Source organism: Accipiter gentilis, chromosome 33, assembly GCF_929443795.1.
Source record: "Accipiter gentilis chromosome 33, bAccGen1.1, whole genome shotgun sequence".
NCBI classification, from domain to species: Eukaryota; Metazoa; Chordata; class Aves; order Accipitriformes; family Accipitridae; genus Astur; species Astur gentilis.
This window is the reverse complement of record NC_064912.1, coordinates 19,606,987-19,622,574: the sequence shown is the minus strand read 5'-3', so window position 1 is coordinate 19,622,574 and position 15,588 is coordinate 19,606,987. Positions and strand designations below refer to the sequence as shown.

At 38.4% G+C, this 15,588-nt stretch overlaps 1 protein-coding gene across 6 annotated transcripts in view; it reads left to right on the top strand.

The window, feature by feature from the left end:
* The window catches only part of ARHGAP17 (Rho GTPase activating protein 17), a 47,121-nt gene that overhangs the window by 27,425 nt on the left and 4,108 nt on the right, over positions 1 to 15,588 (top strand). For 2 of the 6 annotated variants that reach the window (XM_049790977.1, XM_049790976.1), the window contains exons 5-21: positions 881 to 992; positions 1,187 to 1,263; positions 1,937 to 2,048; positions 2,835 to 2,903; positions 3,060 to 3,141; positions 5,241 to 5,368; positions 5,758 to 5,869; positions 6,446 to 6,527; positions 6,985 to 7,065; positions 7,764 to 7,877; positions 8,232 to 8,323; positions 8,458 to 8,614; positions 8,780 to 8,797; positions 9,840 to 10,082; positions 12,106 to 12,269; positions 12,665 to 13,276; positions 14,288 to 14,311. In XM_049790977.1, coding sequence (XP_049646934.1) covers positions 881 to 992; positions 1,187 to 1,263; positions 1,937 to 2,048; positions 2,835 to 2,903; positions 3,060 to 3,141; positions 5,241 to 5,368; positions 5,758 to 5,869; positions 6,446 to 6,527; positions 6,985 to 7,065; positions 7,764 to 7,877; positions 8,232 to 8,323; positions 8,458 to 8,614; positions 8,780 to 8,797; positions 9,840 to 10,082; positions 12,106 to 12,269; positions 12,665 to 13,276; positions 14,288 to 14,310 — 2,278 coding nt within the window. In that variant the 3' untranslated portion in view covers position 14,311. The remainder of the gene's footprint in view (positions 1 to 880; positions 993 to 1,186; positions 1,264 to 1,936; positions 2,049 to 2,834; positions 2,904 to 3,059; positions 3,142 to 5,240; positions 5,369 to 5,757; positions 5,870 to 6,445; positions 6,528 to 6,984; positions 7,066 to 7,763; positions 7,878 to 8,231; positions 8,324 to 8,457; positions 8,615 to 8,779; positions 8,798 to 9,839; positions 10,083 to 12,105; positions 12,270 to 12,664; positions 13,277 to 14,287; positions 14,312 to 15,588) is intronic. The other 4 variants (XM_049790974.1, XM_049790978.1, XM_049790975.1 and 1 more) reach the window with 3 other exon arrangements.

The window sequence follows — 15,588 nt, the reverse complement described above, 5'->3', positions numbered from 1 at the left end:
TTCTCTGCTATCTTTAAAGCTTTTGAAAAAGGCTTTTATCCTTGTGGATTAGTAGAATTATTATCTCCATTTAAAGTTTAAAATTTAGTGTAAATACTGCATTCTGCAGGTTTGCATTAATGACTTAATGCCAATTTGCATTAATGGCTTCTAGTTTAAAATAATGCCAATTTCCTTATCCTGGCAGAGTGCATATTTGCAACTTACAGGAAAGTGGCTGAAACAAATGAACATTAATAATATGCTGAATTCCTAGAGCAAATGTGTTTCCTCGTTCCTGATGGGAATTCTAACGGAGACAGTGTAGAACGAGCTTAAAAACCTTTGTGTGCGTTTTTAAGAGCTGTTGCGGGAGATTTAAACATGGATAAAAATCTTAGAGAATAGGGTTTTTCCTTAGAACAAGCTTAAAACAAAGGTCAAATTATGGTTTTGGAACCTGAGACTGCTGCATGTGTGATTGCTTAGCATTAAGGTGTTAAGACTTTTTCACATTAAATGGGCTTAGGAGAAAATTAAATATTGCATTGAGCAATTTTCCTGCATCTGGTGAGATGGAAGTATAGACTTTGAAATAAATACTAACTTCTCTGCCATTAGGGCTATTATAACCACCTAGATTACTTAAGGCCTCCAAAAATGTTGTAATGGTTAAGGAATTTTAGAAGACGAAGGTTTAATAACACTCCTCACCTATCCCAAATTTGCCCATGACAGCATAGAACATCTTGGTTTTATGCCATTAAGTAATGCCTTGCTTTATACAGCACAAAGCTTTCCAAAAGGGTAGCAGATGACAAAGGGCCGCTACTGTTTTGTTCTGAATCTTTCGTCTTTAGTCAGTAGTAACTCATGTTACAACTTCCTGTAATTCTTAAAGGAAAATGCTAGATACATGTGGTGATGCAGAGAATAAGCTGGCAATGGAGCTTTCTCAGCATGAAGTACAGATAGAAAGAGAAGTTCTGGATCCACTGTGCCTGTTAACAGAGGTAAGTCGCTTCAGCCTGACTGAAGAAATAAATCTGGATTTATAAACTGAGCAAAAAGGGCTTATCACATTGCTAATAATAAAACTGTTTTAAGGAGTCATGTGTTGATGGAAAAGGGGTATGAAATCTACAAAATGTAGTTTATTACAGTACACAATTTAAAAATAAATGTAAGTCTTGAATTCTTGTTTTAGACAGAGATCCCAAACATTCAGAAGCAGAGGAAACAGCTTGCAAAGCTGGTGTTGGACTGGGATTCTGCAAGAGGAAGGTAAGAAACCATTTTAATTACTAGGTACTTTTCTATTCATGTTAACTTCTTGTTGGCATCTCATGGCATCAGATCTGGTGCTGGTATTTGCTTCTGAAGTGCTACTGTATGCATGTTAAAACTTTGTCAAAAAAAGACAAACTTAAATGTAAGTTACTCAAGGACTCATGACTACTAGATCCAAACAGATCAAGATTTTGGAGCCCTTACATGCTTATATATAATTGGAAAAACACCGAAAACTCATCTTCTTTCCAGTTCACTTAAGTTGTCAACTTAAATAAGGAATAGGAGTCTAATTTTGTAATCATGCCAAGTGCTTTCACAGCTTTTTCTTGAACCATCTCATTGGTAGGGTCCTAGGTTATTCAACTTACCCTTTAATCCCTTAAATGGTCTTAAACTGTGGTGATAATTTATGTAGCATGTTCTGGGATTCGTAGTTCTAACATACTATACACCCATGTTATAGACTGTGGAGAATGCAGGATTTCTTGCGAGTTACGCCAGCATGTCATAAATGGTGTATTTTGAACACCTTAGTTCTGTTGGAAAACCTCTGAAACTATTTGCTTTGTTTCCTGTCAAAAGAAACCAATTTTAAAGGAGCCATAAATGCAGATTTGTGTTTAATATTAGTTTTCACCAAATGACTGAAGCCTTTCTTCCACAGGTATAATCAAGCCCACAAGACTTCAGGAACAAATTTTCAAGTGCATCCTTCAAAAATAGAATCTCTTAAGGAAGAGATGGATGAAGCTGGAAATAAAGTAGAACAATGCAAGGTATGACAAGATGAGTGTCTGTCCTTTGCATACCTCTCATTAGCAACAATAGCCATCAGAATATGGCTGTTTCTGTAAGCCTTGCATGTGGAACTGGCTGTCTGATTACTGCGGTCACAAATTATGTGTCTTAACAAACTGGATGTCTTAAAGGTATGTTAATGCTAGCTGATCTGCGACTGAATTGCTTTAATTAAACAAAGAATTAATTTTTTTTTTTAAGATGAGCATTCTACATTATTTTCTGTTTCAGTCTGACGCAGTTATGAGAAGGAATTGGGTCTTAGCCTTGACTGAAATGTTCAGGGTGTCCATGTGCTTCAAGCCACTGAGTAGCCTTGCACTGTGAGCTACCTGGATGAAATTCAGGCTGCTGACTTAAAAGGAACATTCTGACTATTACAGCTCTGAGCAGTTCACATTCAGTTTCACTTCTCAATTGTCAAATACTACATTATGACGCAGTTAAGCTGAGCACCAAAAACCTTTTATTAGTACTTGTCTGTGTATGCATGTATCGGCTGTAAATAACATACTGCCATACAATCCAATTGTTGACTTAAGTGGGCAACTGCTTTGCTATATAAAACAAAGTTAGGCATTTTGAAAGAATTTTGCTTGGAAGAATACATGTAGCAGAGTAGGTGGATTACTGGCTTCCTGTACTGCCTGAATCGGTAGTTCAAACTTAACTGCAAGCAAAATAAACATATGTACTTCTGTCTTTATAAGTTGAAATGTCCCTGTAAATTTGATACGTTGTTTTGCCTTTTTTTTTTTCCAAAGGATCAACTAGCAGCAGACATGTATAACTTTGTGTCCAAAGAAGGGGAATATGCTAGATGTTTTGTTATGGTGAGTATTTTTTCAGTATGACTTTGCAGCACATATGTGCATAGACACTTAATTCTCAAAGATTACATTTTGTGTGCTAAACCTTCTAGTCTTGTATTATGTGCTCACCAGAAGCTAATGCTCTTTTTGTTTTTAAAATGTGGCTTCTGTTCTCAGTTATTAGAAGCACAAGCAGATTACCATAGAAAAGCATTAGCAGTCATAGAAAAGGTCCTACCCGAAATTCAAGCCCATCAAGGTAAAGTAACCTGTGCTCTGGCTGATGCTTCTCCTTGCCTGTGCCACCTATGCACAATATTCTCCTCCTTTATCTTGATTCTCTTGCATGCAGACTTATTTATTAAGGCCATTTTGATCTACTTAACAATTTTACATTCCCAAGCATAATTCCATCTTTGTGTTCTCTGGAGTTCTCCAGCCATATTTTAACACACTAATAAAATATTAAGGATCTGTCTGATACCCAAGAGACTAAAGGAAGGATTTTTCTATTTGCTTGCACTTCTTCCTTGACATCACGTGACCTTTGCTAATTCATACCTGGCTTTTTAGGCCAATGAACATTTCATTGTGATTTAGGAACTTTTTAGGGTCCTTGCTTCTTGAATTATTACTAGGCAATTATCAGAAAAATTTCCCTTATTCCAAGGAGCTTGACTTTTATGCAGTCCTTTTTCCCACTGTGCACACTGCACTACAGCTGGCTAATGGAGTGTTCACATTATTGTGTTGAATATCAGGTTAAGAAAAGTGAGTAATACAGCTTCATCTCTTTCCCATGCTACTAAGCTTTCCATTGTCAGTGGGAGTTAAGTTGTATCATTAATGGTTTGGTACGAAGATGCACTTTGTGTTGTTGAAATTGCTGTCCTAAATACTGGCTATACTGTCTCTTAATCTGCTAATTGCTTTGAACAAGAGGTAGGCTGAACAAAGGCTGAGGAAAAATATATTCTAACCTGAACAAGGCTCAGGTATACTGAGTTGCAGACCACATGCAAGTTGTAAAAGATGAACCATTTAAATCAAAAAATAAATATGAGCATCTTGTTGAAAGATGATACAGAATATCTGTACTCTGTAGATCTGATGGGAGACGAGGTAATGCAAACAAATGATGCTTACACAGCATCAGGGCTGCATTATGGCTGTATGGAAGGTTCTCTGTTTATGGATGTGACTGCTTTAAATTTTTTTGTTGTTGCTTAGCTGCTTTGTACAAACTTGTCATATGATAAATGCTTCAGAACAGATTAGCCTTCCTAGAAGGTGGGCTAGGAGGCATGGTGTCTTAAGTGGTCCAGGGTCTAAGATCTAAGTGTAGTGCATGACTTCAGTTGTGTTTCTAGCTGTCATGTAAATTACTGTGACTTTGAATAATTAACTAGGATTTATTTTTCTAATGTTTGCTGTAACTTGCAAAACTGGGGAAAAAGACTTGTGCCTCATGGTGTGTTAATGAATGAAAGGAACTAAAGCCTTATGAGGGATATAGTTGATGTAGTTTTGCAAACAGAAAGGGTAAATTAAATCCTTTGCAGAAGCACATTGTGTCTTCAGAGGACTCTTTCAAAGTCTTTGTCTGTCTTGACCTTTTTTCCACATAAAAGGAATAATGCATCTATACTAACAACCTTTTACATCTGCATTTTTTCAATTAAGACAACAGAAATGGGTGAAGAAAGAAATTGTAGGAAACCAAGAAATTTCACATTCAATTTGGAGAAACTTGTGCCAATTTCGACTTTCAGAGTTAAGCAACAATTGAGAAATTGAATTGAAGATTTGTGCTAGCATTAGTGATGGGCTGTTAATGTGGTAATTCCAATGTAAGACATTGGGGCTATTAACATCCATTTTAAATTGCTGATTCCTTAAATCGGCAATAAATTTTGTGTTAACAGCTCTGGTTTTATGCACCTTAAATACAGTTAAAACTGAGTTCAGCCCAGGTCATGCAATCTGGACAATTTTTTTCTTGAAGATTCTTACAAACCTCAGCCTTTTGGTGTCTTGGCAAATCAGAATTAATGTAGCTTACAGCCATGTGGTGGCACTTGTGTTGAGGCCTAGTGGAACGTGTGCTTCCATTTATACAAAAGATTTGTATGTGATATTCCATCCAGAAAGATGCAGAAGTATTTCTTTTCTTGAATACTAGCAGGCTCGTTTTCTCTTTACTCGTTATACAAGGGACTTTACCAATCAAGTGCTGTAAAACTCCTACTGTATTCTGAAAATCTTTGCTGTACTGGAGGTTTTCTTCTTTTCTTGTCTGGGACATAATTTAAGTGTTTGTTAGATATTTTGCTCAGTGTTTTGATACTCTCCAACTAGACAAATGGACTGAAAAACCAGCTTTTGGAACTCCATTAGAAGAGCATCTCAAGCGCAGTGGTCGTGAAATTGCAGTCCCTATTGAAGCCTGTGTAATGATGCTTTTGGAAACGGGAATGAGAGAGGAGGTAGGTAATACCATATCACATGCTGTGAAGGACAGGCAAAAAGAGCTCAAACTCATGGACTGGTGCCTGTACTTTTTAACAAGTTGCTTAAGTAATTTTGTTCATTAGTGTAGATGATATCTTTTGCAACAGAATAATGTTCAGCACTATTTGAAGTATCTTTGAGATGAATGCATCTAGAATGAAAAATGAGGAATGAGCCAAGGGTGAGAGGGAACAAAAACATTGTAAGATGGCAGTGACCCATTAAGAGCCAGCTAGGTCATAACAGCGCAAGGTGAAGATGCCAAACTTGAAACTGTTCTGAAAGAGGCTGTCATAAAACTTCTACTGTTTCATGCTTGTACTAACATGTTACCAGTCAAATAAATTTTATTTTTATTCTGCAGGGCTTATTCAGAATTGCTGCTGGAGCCTCCAAGTTAAAAAAGCTGAAAGCTGCCTTGGACTGTTCAACTTCCCAGCTTGACGAATTTTATTCTGATCCCCATGCTGTTGCAGGTATTGTGAATGTTCCGAATCAAAACCAGTTATAAATTGATACAACGCAAGTTACACTCTTCATTTAACTGTTGACTTGCTGCAGTGTGAGTTGTTGATCTCTGCAGATAAACTATGAATGAAAATAAATTGAAAGTTCACTTCACTGCACAACTTAACACAGGTAAGGAAGGTAGGCATGCTCATCACACCTGATGTATTCATGTCTGCATGACAGAGCGGTGTTTAAAATTCAGGTGATCATAGTAATCCAAATATCATATTTCCTCTCATGACAAGAGTGTTAATCTGTTCAAGGGAGATTAGAGCCATATGTAGACCTTTAATAAGTTCTTTGCTCTGAAGAGATGATTCATAATTTTATAATACATGTTTCTGTCAAATTACAGTAATTACTGGAAGACCTTTTGTATTGAGTGTTGAGCAGATATACTGTGGAACTGTCAGGTCTTCCCACTGTTTCATTGGAACTTGGGTCCTATTACATAGATAAAATTACAAATCTGAGGACAGAATTTTAAATGCAGACTGAAAGCATTGGCTAAGAAGCTAGCATGTTTCTGGTCTACATTGCAGGTGCCTTGAAATCCTATTTGCGAGAGTTGCCAGAACCTTTAATGACCTACAGTCTGTATGAAGAATGGACACAAGCTGCAAAGTAAGCAAACTAAAAATAGTTATATAGGAAAACATTCTACATATTTTTATCAATTTGTTTCTTCATATATGAATTCAAAAGAAAAGACCAAGCTCACAAGTTTACTTTCTTATTTCTGCTCTAACAGTTAAGTATTTTGTGTAACAAATTATTTTAAATTTTGTGGTTTGGCTTAATACTAATTGCACAAAAATGTGGTGAAATATCTATTTTATGTTTAAACGTAAGGGCTGCTTCAGACTATTGGCTGCATAGTTTTGATGCTTAAGAAGTTTTCTTTTGTTGCAGGTAGAGATAATTCAGGGATTTGATTAGCAGGTTACTGAATTACTGAATACAAACCAGTGCATTTATTTGGCATAAACAGAAGGTTATACAGTCATCTCTTTGTTCACTGCAGGAACAACAATTTTTTGATCTGAAAGTAAGATGTAACGGCAATTTTTTTTCCTTTCAGTATTCAGGACCAGGATAAGAAGCTACAAGAGTTATGGAGAATTTGTAACAGATTACCTAAGCATTATCATGCTAACTTCAGGTATGTATGAACATCTGTTGACTTGCAGCACAGCTGCTTTGATGCTAGGATACTATGTTTCAAAGCTGATAAACCAAAACTCTAATCCAGGGGTTTTTTTCTTGGCCAAATTGAGTTACGTTTATAAAAGGACATCCTGTTTTATTAAGTAGTTGGTGTGCATTGGTGGTGGTAGACTTTTCCAATCAAGTTAATTCACTATTGACTGTAATGAAATACTGATGCAAAGACCCCTTCTACTTAAGGGTCATGCTGTTGGCAATAGTACCTGGCTTTTCACCGGCTGTGCTCTTCATTGTATTTTCCAGTCTTAGAAATCACCTGGATGTATCTTATACATGTTATTTTTCCTTTCGTTTTGCCTTTTGGGAATGAATTGGAACAAAATCAACTCTGGTGACGCCTAGAAGTGTGGAAGTTCCATTACAGGAATGTAAATCTAAATGTTTTTTCTGACAATATAATAGTTCTGTAGATCCGTTTTGCTAAGGTGGGAGATGCTTTCCTTTCTACCCAGTTCAACTTTTATGATTCTTGAGTAGAAACTTAGTAGCCAGTTACCAAGCAAAGAAGGCTGTTCATCTTATTTCTGTTTTGTTGGGAGCTGTCTTTACAAGTTCTTGAATTTTTACTTAGTTGCTTTCAACAAGGAATGCTCTCAGTTCCTGCTGTTTAATTCTTTCTTTCCTTTTTTGTAGGTATTTAATCAAATTTTTAGCAAAGCTTGCACAGAACAGCGATATTAACAAAATGACACCCAGCAATGTCGCAATAGTCTTGGGCCCCAACTTGTTATGGGCAAAGAATGAAGGGTAAGTTGTTTCAGGAAAGCTGCAAAACAGAATTTCCACAAAGCAGTAGAATTTCTTGTTGTATTGTTTTAAAATCATGTAGACTATTTGCCTAAAAAATATTTTAAATGTTCTTTCAACCTGTGCCTCCAGATCCTTTTTGGCATGCATCTTTTTAGGAGTGTTCTCAAATGCTGTGAATGTTACTGAATAGTCTAGGTTTCATCAAAGTGTGAAGTTGCTCTTTATGTGGTGCTTAAGAGTCCTGATACATCATGCCTAGCATAATTTGTCATTTAGGTAATATGAATTTTTATTTTTTTTTCTTACTTTGATAGAACTCTGTATAAAGTGTTCTACAAATTTCTTCTGCAGATCCCTTGCTGAAATGGCAGCAGCAACTTCAGTCCATGTGGTAGCAGTTATTGAGCCAATTATTCAGCATGCAGACTGGTTCTTCCCTGGAGGTAAATTCTTGCCATAGTTAAAAGAATTTTGTATTTGTGATCGCTCTATGCAGGTAAACCTCCAATAGCTTTTTGCAGTGAGGCACCATTTTGTATAGGTATATCTTAGGATGCATTCTGTCTGCCTCTTTCAGATCAAGATTTCAATGTGTCTGGGGCATTTGTGGCAATTCCTGCTGTTAATTCAAATCACTTGTCACACACTGGGAATGAATATGAATCTGGGACGCTGGAACGGAAGAGGCCTGTTAGTATGACTGTAATGGAAGGGGATTTATTGAAGAAGGAAAGGTATGTTACATTCTTGTGTTAGGTTTCAATTATTAGCCCACTCCTGAGAACTGGACTACTGAGGAGGCTGTAATCAGATACACTTTTATTGGTCTCAGGAGGAGAATTTCATGGAAACTATAGGTAACAATAGTGATTTATTTCCCCCCCTCCATGTTGTTGCAGCCTGAGGAAGGTTCAAAGGTAAGGTACTGGTATTTGCTTCCAGTTACACTCTATGCATGATAAAAAACAAGCAGATAATTACTGCTTCCAGTTAACGATTTTCCTATTACAGATTTGGGGGGTCTAAAATCCACTGACACAGAAGTGTATATAGTAGCATCTATCAGTATCTAACTTCAGATATTCCATGGCTTCTTTTTCAAAGCCCATAAGATGAGGTGGTGTTACCTGGTGCCTTCATGATAAGACTTCTGAGTTGATGATGGTACAGTATACCACAGCAAACAGTAGAATGCTAAAAAATAAAAATAAAACATGCTGTTTTCCCATATAACATGTAGTATAACGTTCATTTATTATCACTCATATCATGAATATTGAAGTGATGTGCTGTTTTGTTTTTAGCTGTTTATGCAATTGTTACATTGTTACCTGAATGTTAACTATAGCTAGCCACATGCAAATTTATCAGCACTGACAGAGGAAGAAGAAAATCAATTCAAGATTCACTGTCTTTAACACAACAAGAATAAAATTATATTCTAGAATGCATTTTCTGTATGCATTGTAAAATCTGTTAGAATTTTAGTCCGTTTATCCATAGTTCTCCTTTAAAGACAAATCATAGCATATATTCAGTGGCTTTTTTGTCTGTCTTGAAATCTGTACTGTAACTTAGTGCATAATAGAAACAAAATTCATGTGGCAAAATACATTCAGTGAGGAGATACTCTGGTATGTAAGAAAATGTGTGCATTTACATGTCAAATTACTGAGTGGTTTGACCTCATTGTCATCAATGTCTGTCTTCAAACGTAATTGAGTAGTTTGTTCCACTTACGTTTAGCTTACCCCTCTGTGTGGATAAGCCAAATAGTGTTGCATGTCTTAACATTAATGGTGTTATATGCGGAAAGTTGAAGCTTTCATTGTTGCTGCTTTGCATGCTAAGCAACAGGGGTTGCATTTGTCTTTGTGGGTTATAACAGCTAATTGTCCTGTTGCTTTAGTTACCTGGTGTTGGCTGGTGTGGTGTGTTTACTCTCTCTTCTTTCTGTAGCTTTGGTGTCAAGGTTATGGACTTCCAAGCGAATCCTCGGAGATGTGGCACTATAAATAGAAAGCACACATCCCCAGCTTTCCAGCCACCACTTCCACCCACGGAGGCTGGCGTGCTGGCTCAGTCTGGAGCGGAGCAGCACTCACAAGCTTCTGTGGCTGAAACAAGCCCAGTGGGTGCTGGTTTTGCTCTCTCTGCTGGCACAGCAGAACAGTTACAAAGTCAAGGAAATGAGGATGTCAGGTAAGAGGCATGGCTTCTGCTGGCAGTGGCTTAGCAGGCTGCTTCAGCAGCAAACTGATGCATGGACTGTGTCTACCTGACAAGGCACCTCTTCTAACTGGAAGGCATGTTATCATGTGTGAAGCCTTTTCAGAGGTGGGCAGAAGCACTATGCAGGAGCTCTCTTGCCATGCTTATTGTTCCAGAATTGATCTTCTAAAATAAGAGAATTCTTGGGGGGGAAATGATGATGCAAAATACTAAAAAAGACTGTACTTCTACTACCCATGTTGACCTTTCCAAGTTATACTCTAGAGGTGTCCACGCAGTATGATTGTCAGTTTGCTGCTGAAAGAACAAAACCTACCATTGGCAATACTAGAAACCTGTTGGTGTTGGTTGTTTGTTGGTTTTTGTACATGTTATCTGGATGTGTCTCTTTTTTTGTCTGTAGCAAGTGTTAGTGATGACCAGACTTGCTTGCTAGAAAACTGGGAGTCAATTTATCATACTTCAGTATTAGTTTCTTTAGGACAAGCATGTACACAGACTTTTTTGCTACTTAATTACTATTGAAACTTTGTGCAATCATGTCCCCACTATTAGTACACATGGACTCCAAGACTAATGGCAGTAGCCTTGACTCTTCATGTATGGTGAAAGCAGCACTTTGCTTTCAATAATTTGTGGTCTGAGAGGTATAAGGCCTGTAGCACTCTCCAGACATCAACCTCTTGCATAGCATCTTATGGTAAAACACCACCATGGGGTTCAATGCAGCATTGACTCTTTTGCATATAGCTTTTGTTCTCACTTGACATTTTTACAAAAACAACTTCTCATTTGGAAATCCCCCGCAGACTAATATTTCCTCCACAGAGGTCTTCTGTGGCATAGGCTGCTAAAACAAAACCTTGAGAGTAGTGTCTAAAAGATGCATTTAAAATCTGCACAAACTCTGTGTTCAAGTACTTGCAATTTATTAACAGCATCTGGAGAAACTAGGATTGTAATGTGCCTGTAAAAGTGACTGAAAGGTGTTAGTCCTTTTGTGATGAGTAAGATGCTGCAAGAGACTATAAAGAGAGAAGTGAGTGAAGACTGCAAGTACATAGCAAGAGAAGGGGCGGCACTGCCTAGTACCACCTTGGCTGGTTCATCCTCAAGTGCTGTTTCCCCCCAATTCTACTGTCTTCATAGCCAAAGGTCAGGAAGAGCTGAGTTGTCCTGACCTGAATCTCAAAAGATTTTACAGGGGTTGCTCTCTCAAGACAAGTTCTGGTCTCCCAGTAAGGTAAAAGCTTGATTCTAGGTAGGGTGGAGAGAAGACTTCAGCCAGTCAATGAAGGGAAAAGAACCACTACTCTCTCCACACCCAGCTCTTGCAGTCCTTGTGCCCTCCCTGGGAGCTTCCAAAGGCTCCAGGGACTTCAGCAGTGAGGACTACACCTGCCTTGCCCATATACTATATGGAGCAAGTTAGTTCATGTCCCTTGTGGGTTGTTTTTTTTTTTTCTGGCAGAGCTTCACAGATTGTCATCCCTTGGTCCTTAGTAGCTAGGTCTACCAGATAACTGCCAGTGAATTGGATGTGATACTGTGACAGAATATTTTGAAAAGGCTAAGAGTTATAGGGGTAATAGGTATATTTGAATGAGGAAATTGGAGAAGTAATTTTATATGAACTCTCATGTTGGGAGTCTGTTTTTAAAGGATCTGCAAATGCACTGAGGGTGCTTTAGCATGGAGACTGTACTCCTAGGTATCAGTAGTGCATTCAAACAGGTACTGTGACACTGCAGAACTACTTGGATTCCTGATTTAATTTTGGTAATTAATCATTTGTACCTAAAACCTGCTTGCCACATGTTTGAAGAGTTGTAGCACTGTTCTGTCTGTCCGTAAACACTAGCCAGTGCAGAAGTTTTTCTGGAGCGTTTGAGGGTCAGAACTATAGCACAGTTCATAATGTAAACCTGAGCGGGTGCAGCTGATCTGGGCAAGGCGTTTCACAGTCATCTAATTTAGGATTTTTAATTTTCAGTACCTCAAAATCTAAGGACAACACATCTTCAGCTACTCCTCCACCCATGAGAAATGGTGCGCATGCAGGCACTGTCCAGAACCAGTCAACAAGTAGCACTAATCAGCTTTCTGTTAATCAGCCACAGAATGCGGCAGGTCCCAGCCCCCATTCAATGAGGAGAGGTATGTTTTTCATTTGGTTTTCAAGCCACTAAGTTCTTATTATGTACTGCAAAAATGTGTACTGAAATAACTTTATCAGTATCTCTTCCTTTACTGCAGACAACAGTTTAATTCTCTTGCATTTCCCTAAGGCCTAGCTAAATATATTTTTGGACTCTTTCATGAATGCTGATAGTAATGTTACCAATGCTGTTTAACAAAATCACTGAAAGACTATTGATCAGTGAACTGGCGTATGCATTTCTGTAGCTTCCTATTGATACTGCTTCTAGTTGATAATACACCATTTTATTTTGATAATGTTGCTGAGTATTCTTTTGCACTACTAATTTCTTTCTTTCAGGAGTTTGGTTTCACAGTACACAACCATGAAATCTCACCTCTTCTCTTAACAGCTGTTAAAAAGCCTGCACCAGCCCCTCCCAAGCCAGCCAACCCACCGCCAGGGCAGCCAGGAAGCCAAAGTTCTGCCCCAGCTGCTCAGCCACCTTCTGTCTCTCCAAAACCACCTGCTAGAAGTTCTTCTCCTCCTGCTCAACATACAAACCAAGGAGCAGCCCAGACCTCCACTTCCCAGGTTTCTGCACCTCGGAGATATTCCAGCAGCCTTTCCCCAATACAAGCTCCCAGCCATCCACCACCACAGCCCCCAACACAGGCTACTCCTCCACTGCAACCCAAATCAAACAGTCAAGCATCTCCTCCTGCTGCACCCAGCAGTGAGCATGGACCAGAGCAGCCCTGTTACACTCCTCCGCAGACTCCAACACCACCCGATACACCCCCCCTAGGAAAACATAATACTGGTTCCCCATCGCCACAGCCATCTACTCAAGAAACCTCCCAGTCTCACTCTCCACCTCAGAGTGGTACACTGCCGCGGCCACGGCCAGTACCAAAACCCAGAAATAGACCTAGTGTTCCCCCTCCGCCTCATCCTCCTTCTCAGCTGGCTGGAGATGGTATTATTGCAAATCCCACGCAAACATCTTCCAAAATAGTAACAGGTGAGTGGATTCTTTCATATTTGGTGTCTCCTCAGGGAGTGGAAATGAAGAAAATAATGCCTGTAGCTGGAAATTAATTGGGGGGGGGGGGGGGGCAGAGAGACACCTGGAAAGCACAAATAACAGTTAAAATACTAAATTGCTCATTTCCAGTTAAAATGTCCACCCACCTGTTCTGTTCATGAGGATTTGGGGCACTTCCACTTCAGTGAAGGTTTTCAGTCCTGAGGCAGAAGGGTTTTGGGGGAAGTGTAGATTAGGTTGCTTTATTTTTTTCCTGCTCTGGAAGCTGAACACTATTATAGCAACCAACTCTCTAGGGCTTTCTCCAGGCTCAGCATCATGGCAGTCTCTATTATGCTTACACATCTGTTGCCAAAAAGCAAATATTTGGAAGACGGAGAATATGTAGTGAAGGATAGTATATTTCAGCACATACAGAAGATAAGAAAGTGGTAAAAGTGGTCACTGATGCATGTTCTAATAGTCAAGATACTAACACAGTGAGTGTTTTACCTTATGAGAATGAAGTCTTCTGATGTGCTTTTAAGTTGGACATCCAGAAGCTGAAGAATCACATACACTAAACTGTCTCCCTTAGGTCAATTTCTAGATAGGTCTTCATATTTTAAATGCAGCTACTGCCTTCTGTTCTGAGACGTTTGTGAAGTAAAGAGAAACTTTCTGTCTTCTCACAGGAACTTCATGAAGCTTGTAGTTACTCGTTTGATAGGGATAATGTTAATTTAAGTCTTGGGGAAAAAATTGTAACTGCTGAGAACAGTCAAACTAGATCTTGAAATGTACTTCTGCTGAGTCTCTGCTTATTATAGGAAATTCTGAAGGAAGGGATAATGAACGTAGGAAACTAATGCTTTTAAATCTACTTATATTTAATAATGGTTAAAACTTTCCAATGACACAGCAGCTTCTCTAGAATAAGACTAATGTATTGGAATGCAAAGTATAAATTCTGTTGCCTAACAGCTTTACCCCATGATGCCTTCACAGGTGGGGATGGTTACTGCGAATAAGGTTTGTACTTACCAGAAACATGCAATATAAGCTAAAATGCTCCTGCACAGCAATATTTTATTTGTAGCTTTATTTTGTATATGCGCTTTGGAATATGTGCTCTCTGTCAACTCTGTTACCTCATTACTACATATCATTATGTTTGTAAGAGATTTTAAAACCTATGCTGCTTAATTTTAATAGTCCTGTGAACATTAAGTTATTCCTTAAAACAAATTGTAAAAATAATTATTAAGTGAGTAACACTTCACACAAAGTCACCAGAACTACTAGTCCACAAGTCAAGTGTGAAGCAGTGACCCGTTTAAAACAAGTTTGTTCTCATCAGTGCAGGCAAATACTGAAACTCATGTTTTTTCCTACAGTTCAGGGTTTTATGGTTGTATTTTAATATAGCTTTCACTTTAGTTTTTCAGTTATTTTTAACTACTTGGAATTTATTTGGCAAAATACATGTTCATGTGACTAAACCCCTTTTCGGAAAAGCACCCAGCAGCATCTGTGTTCTGGCATGTTTGCATTTGCATTCTGTCAGCTCCAGCCTCACTAATAGTACTGGTCTGTTCAATCGCAGCTGCCAGGTGACATGTTAATAATCTTACTATTCATGTGTAATGGTTTGGAGATGCTACCTTTTTAAGGTAACAACTGCATGACAGGCTGAAAAAATTGAGGCTGCATTCCTGAATTATCTCAAGATTTGACTGCTTACAGGAAAGATACTGAAATTAGTATTGGATTGAGAAGTCAAGCTGGAAGTACAGTTTTCTTAACTGAGAAACTAGCAGTAAATATGCTGCTTAAGCAACTAAAAAGTAGCTTTGCTTTTTGAAATAACAGACTTTTCCATATTGTACTTCTGTTCTTTTTGTCAGTATCTTTAAAATACAAGAGCAATTTATTTCAAAACTGAATTCAGAAATAAGGCTGGGGTCTGGATCTTTACAGCACTTACAAATAAGTTAAGAATGGGAACTGTGCTGATGAGTCAAACTTCAAGAAAAGACTTAACCTTAATTTCTAAGTTGTGTTTCATAGGTTGACCATGTTTGTTTTCATGTTGGAACCTTTCTGCTTCTGAGGAAATTGCTTTAATAGCAGCAGACAAGCAGGGTTTGTTTTACCCCAGTGGAACTGGAGAAATACTTGCCTTCTAAATAATACCCAGCTGGTATGCAGGGGGCTGCTTCGTTAGTGGGGGAGTTGAAATTACCCAAGGCAAGCATCTGCCATAAGGGAGTGATTGGCAGAACTGAGGCTGGATATGGACTGTGAAT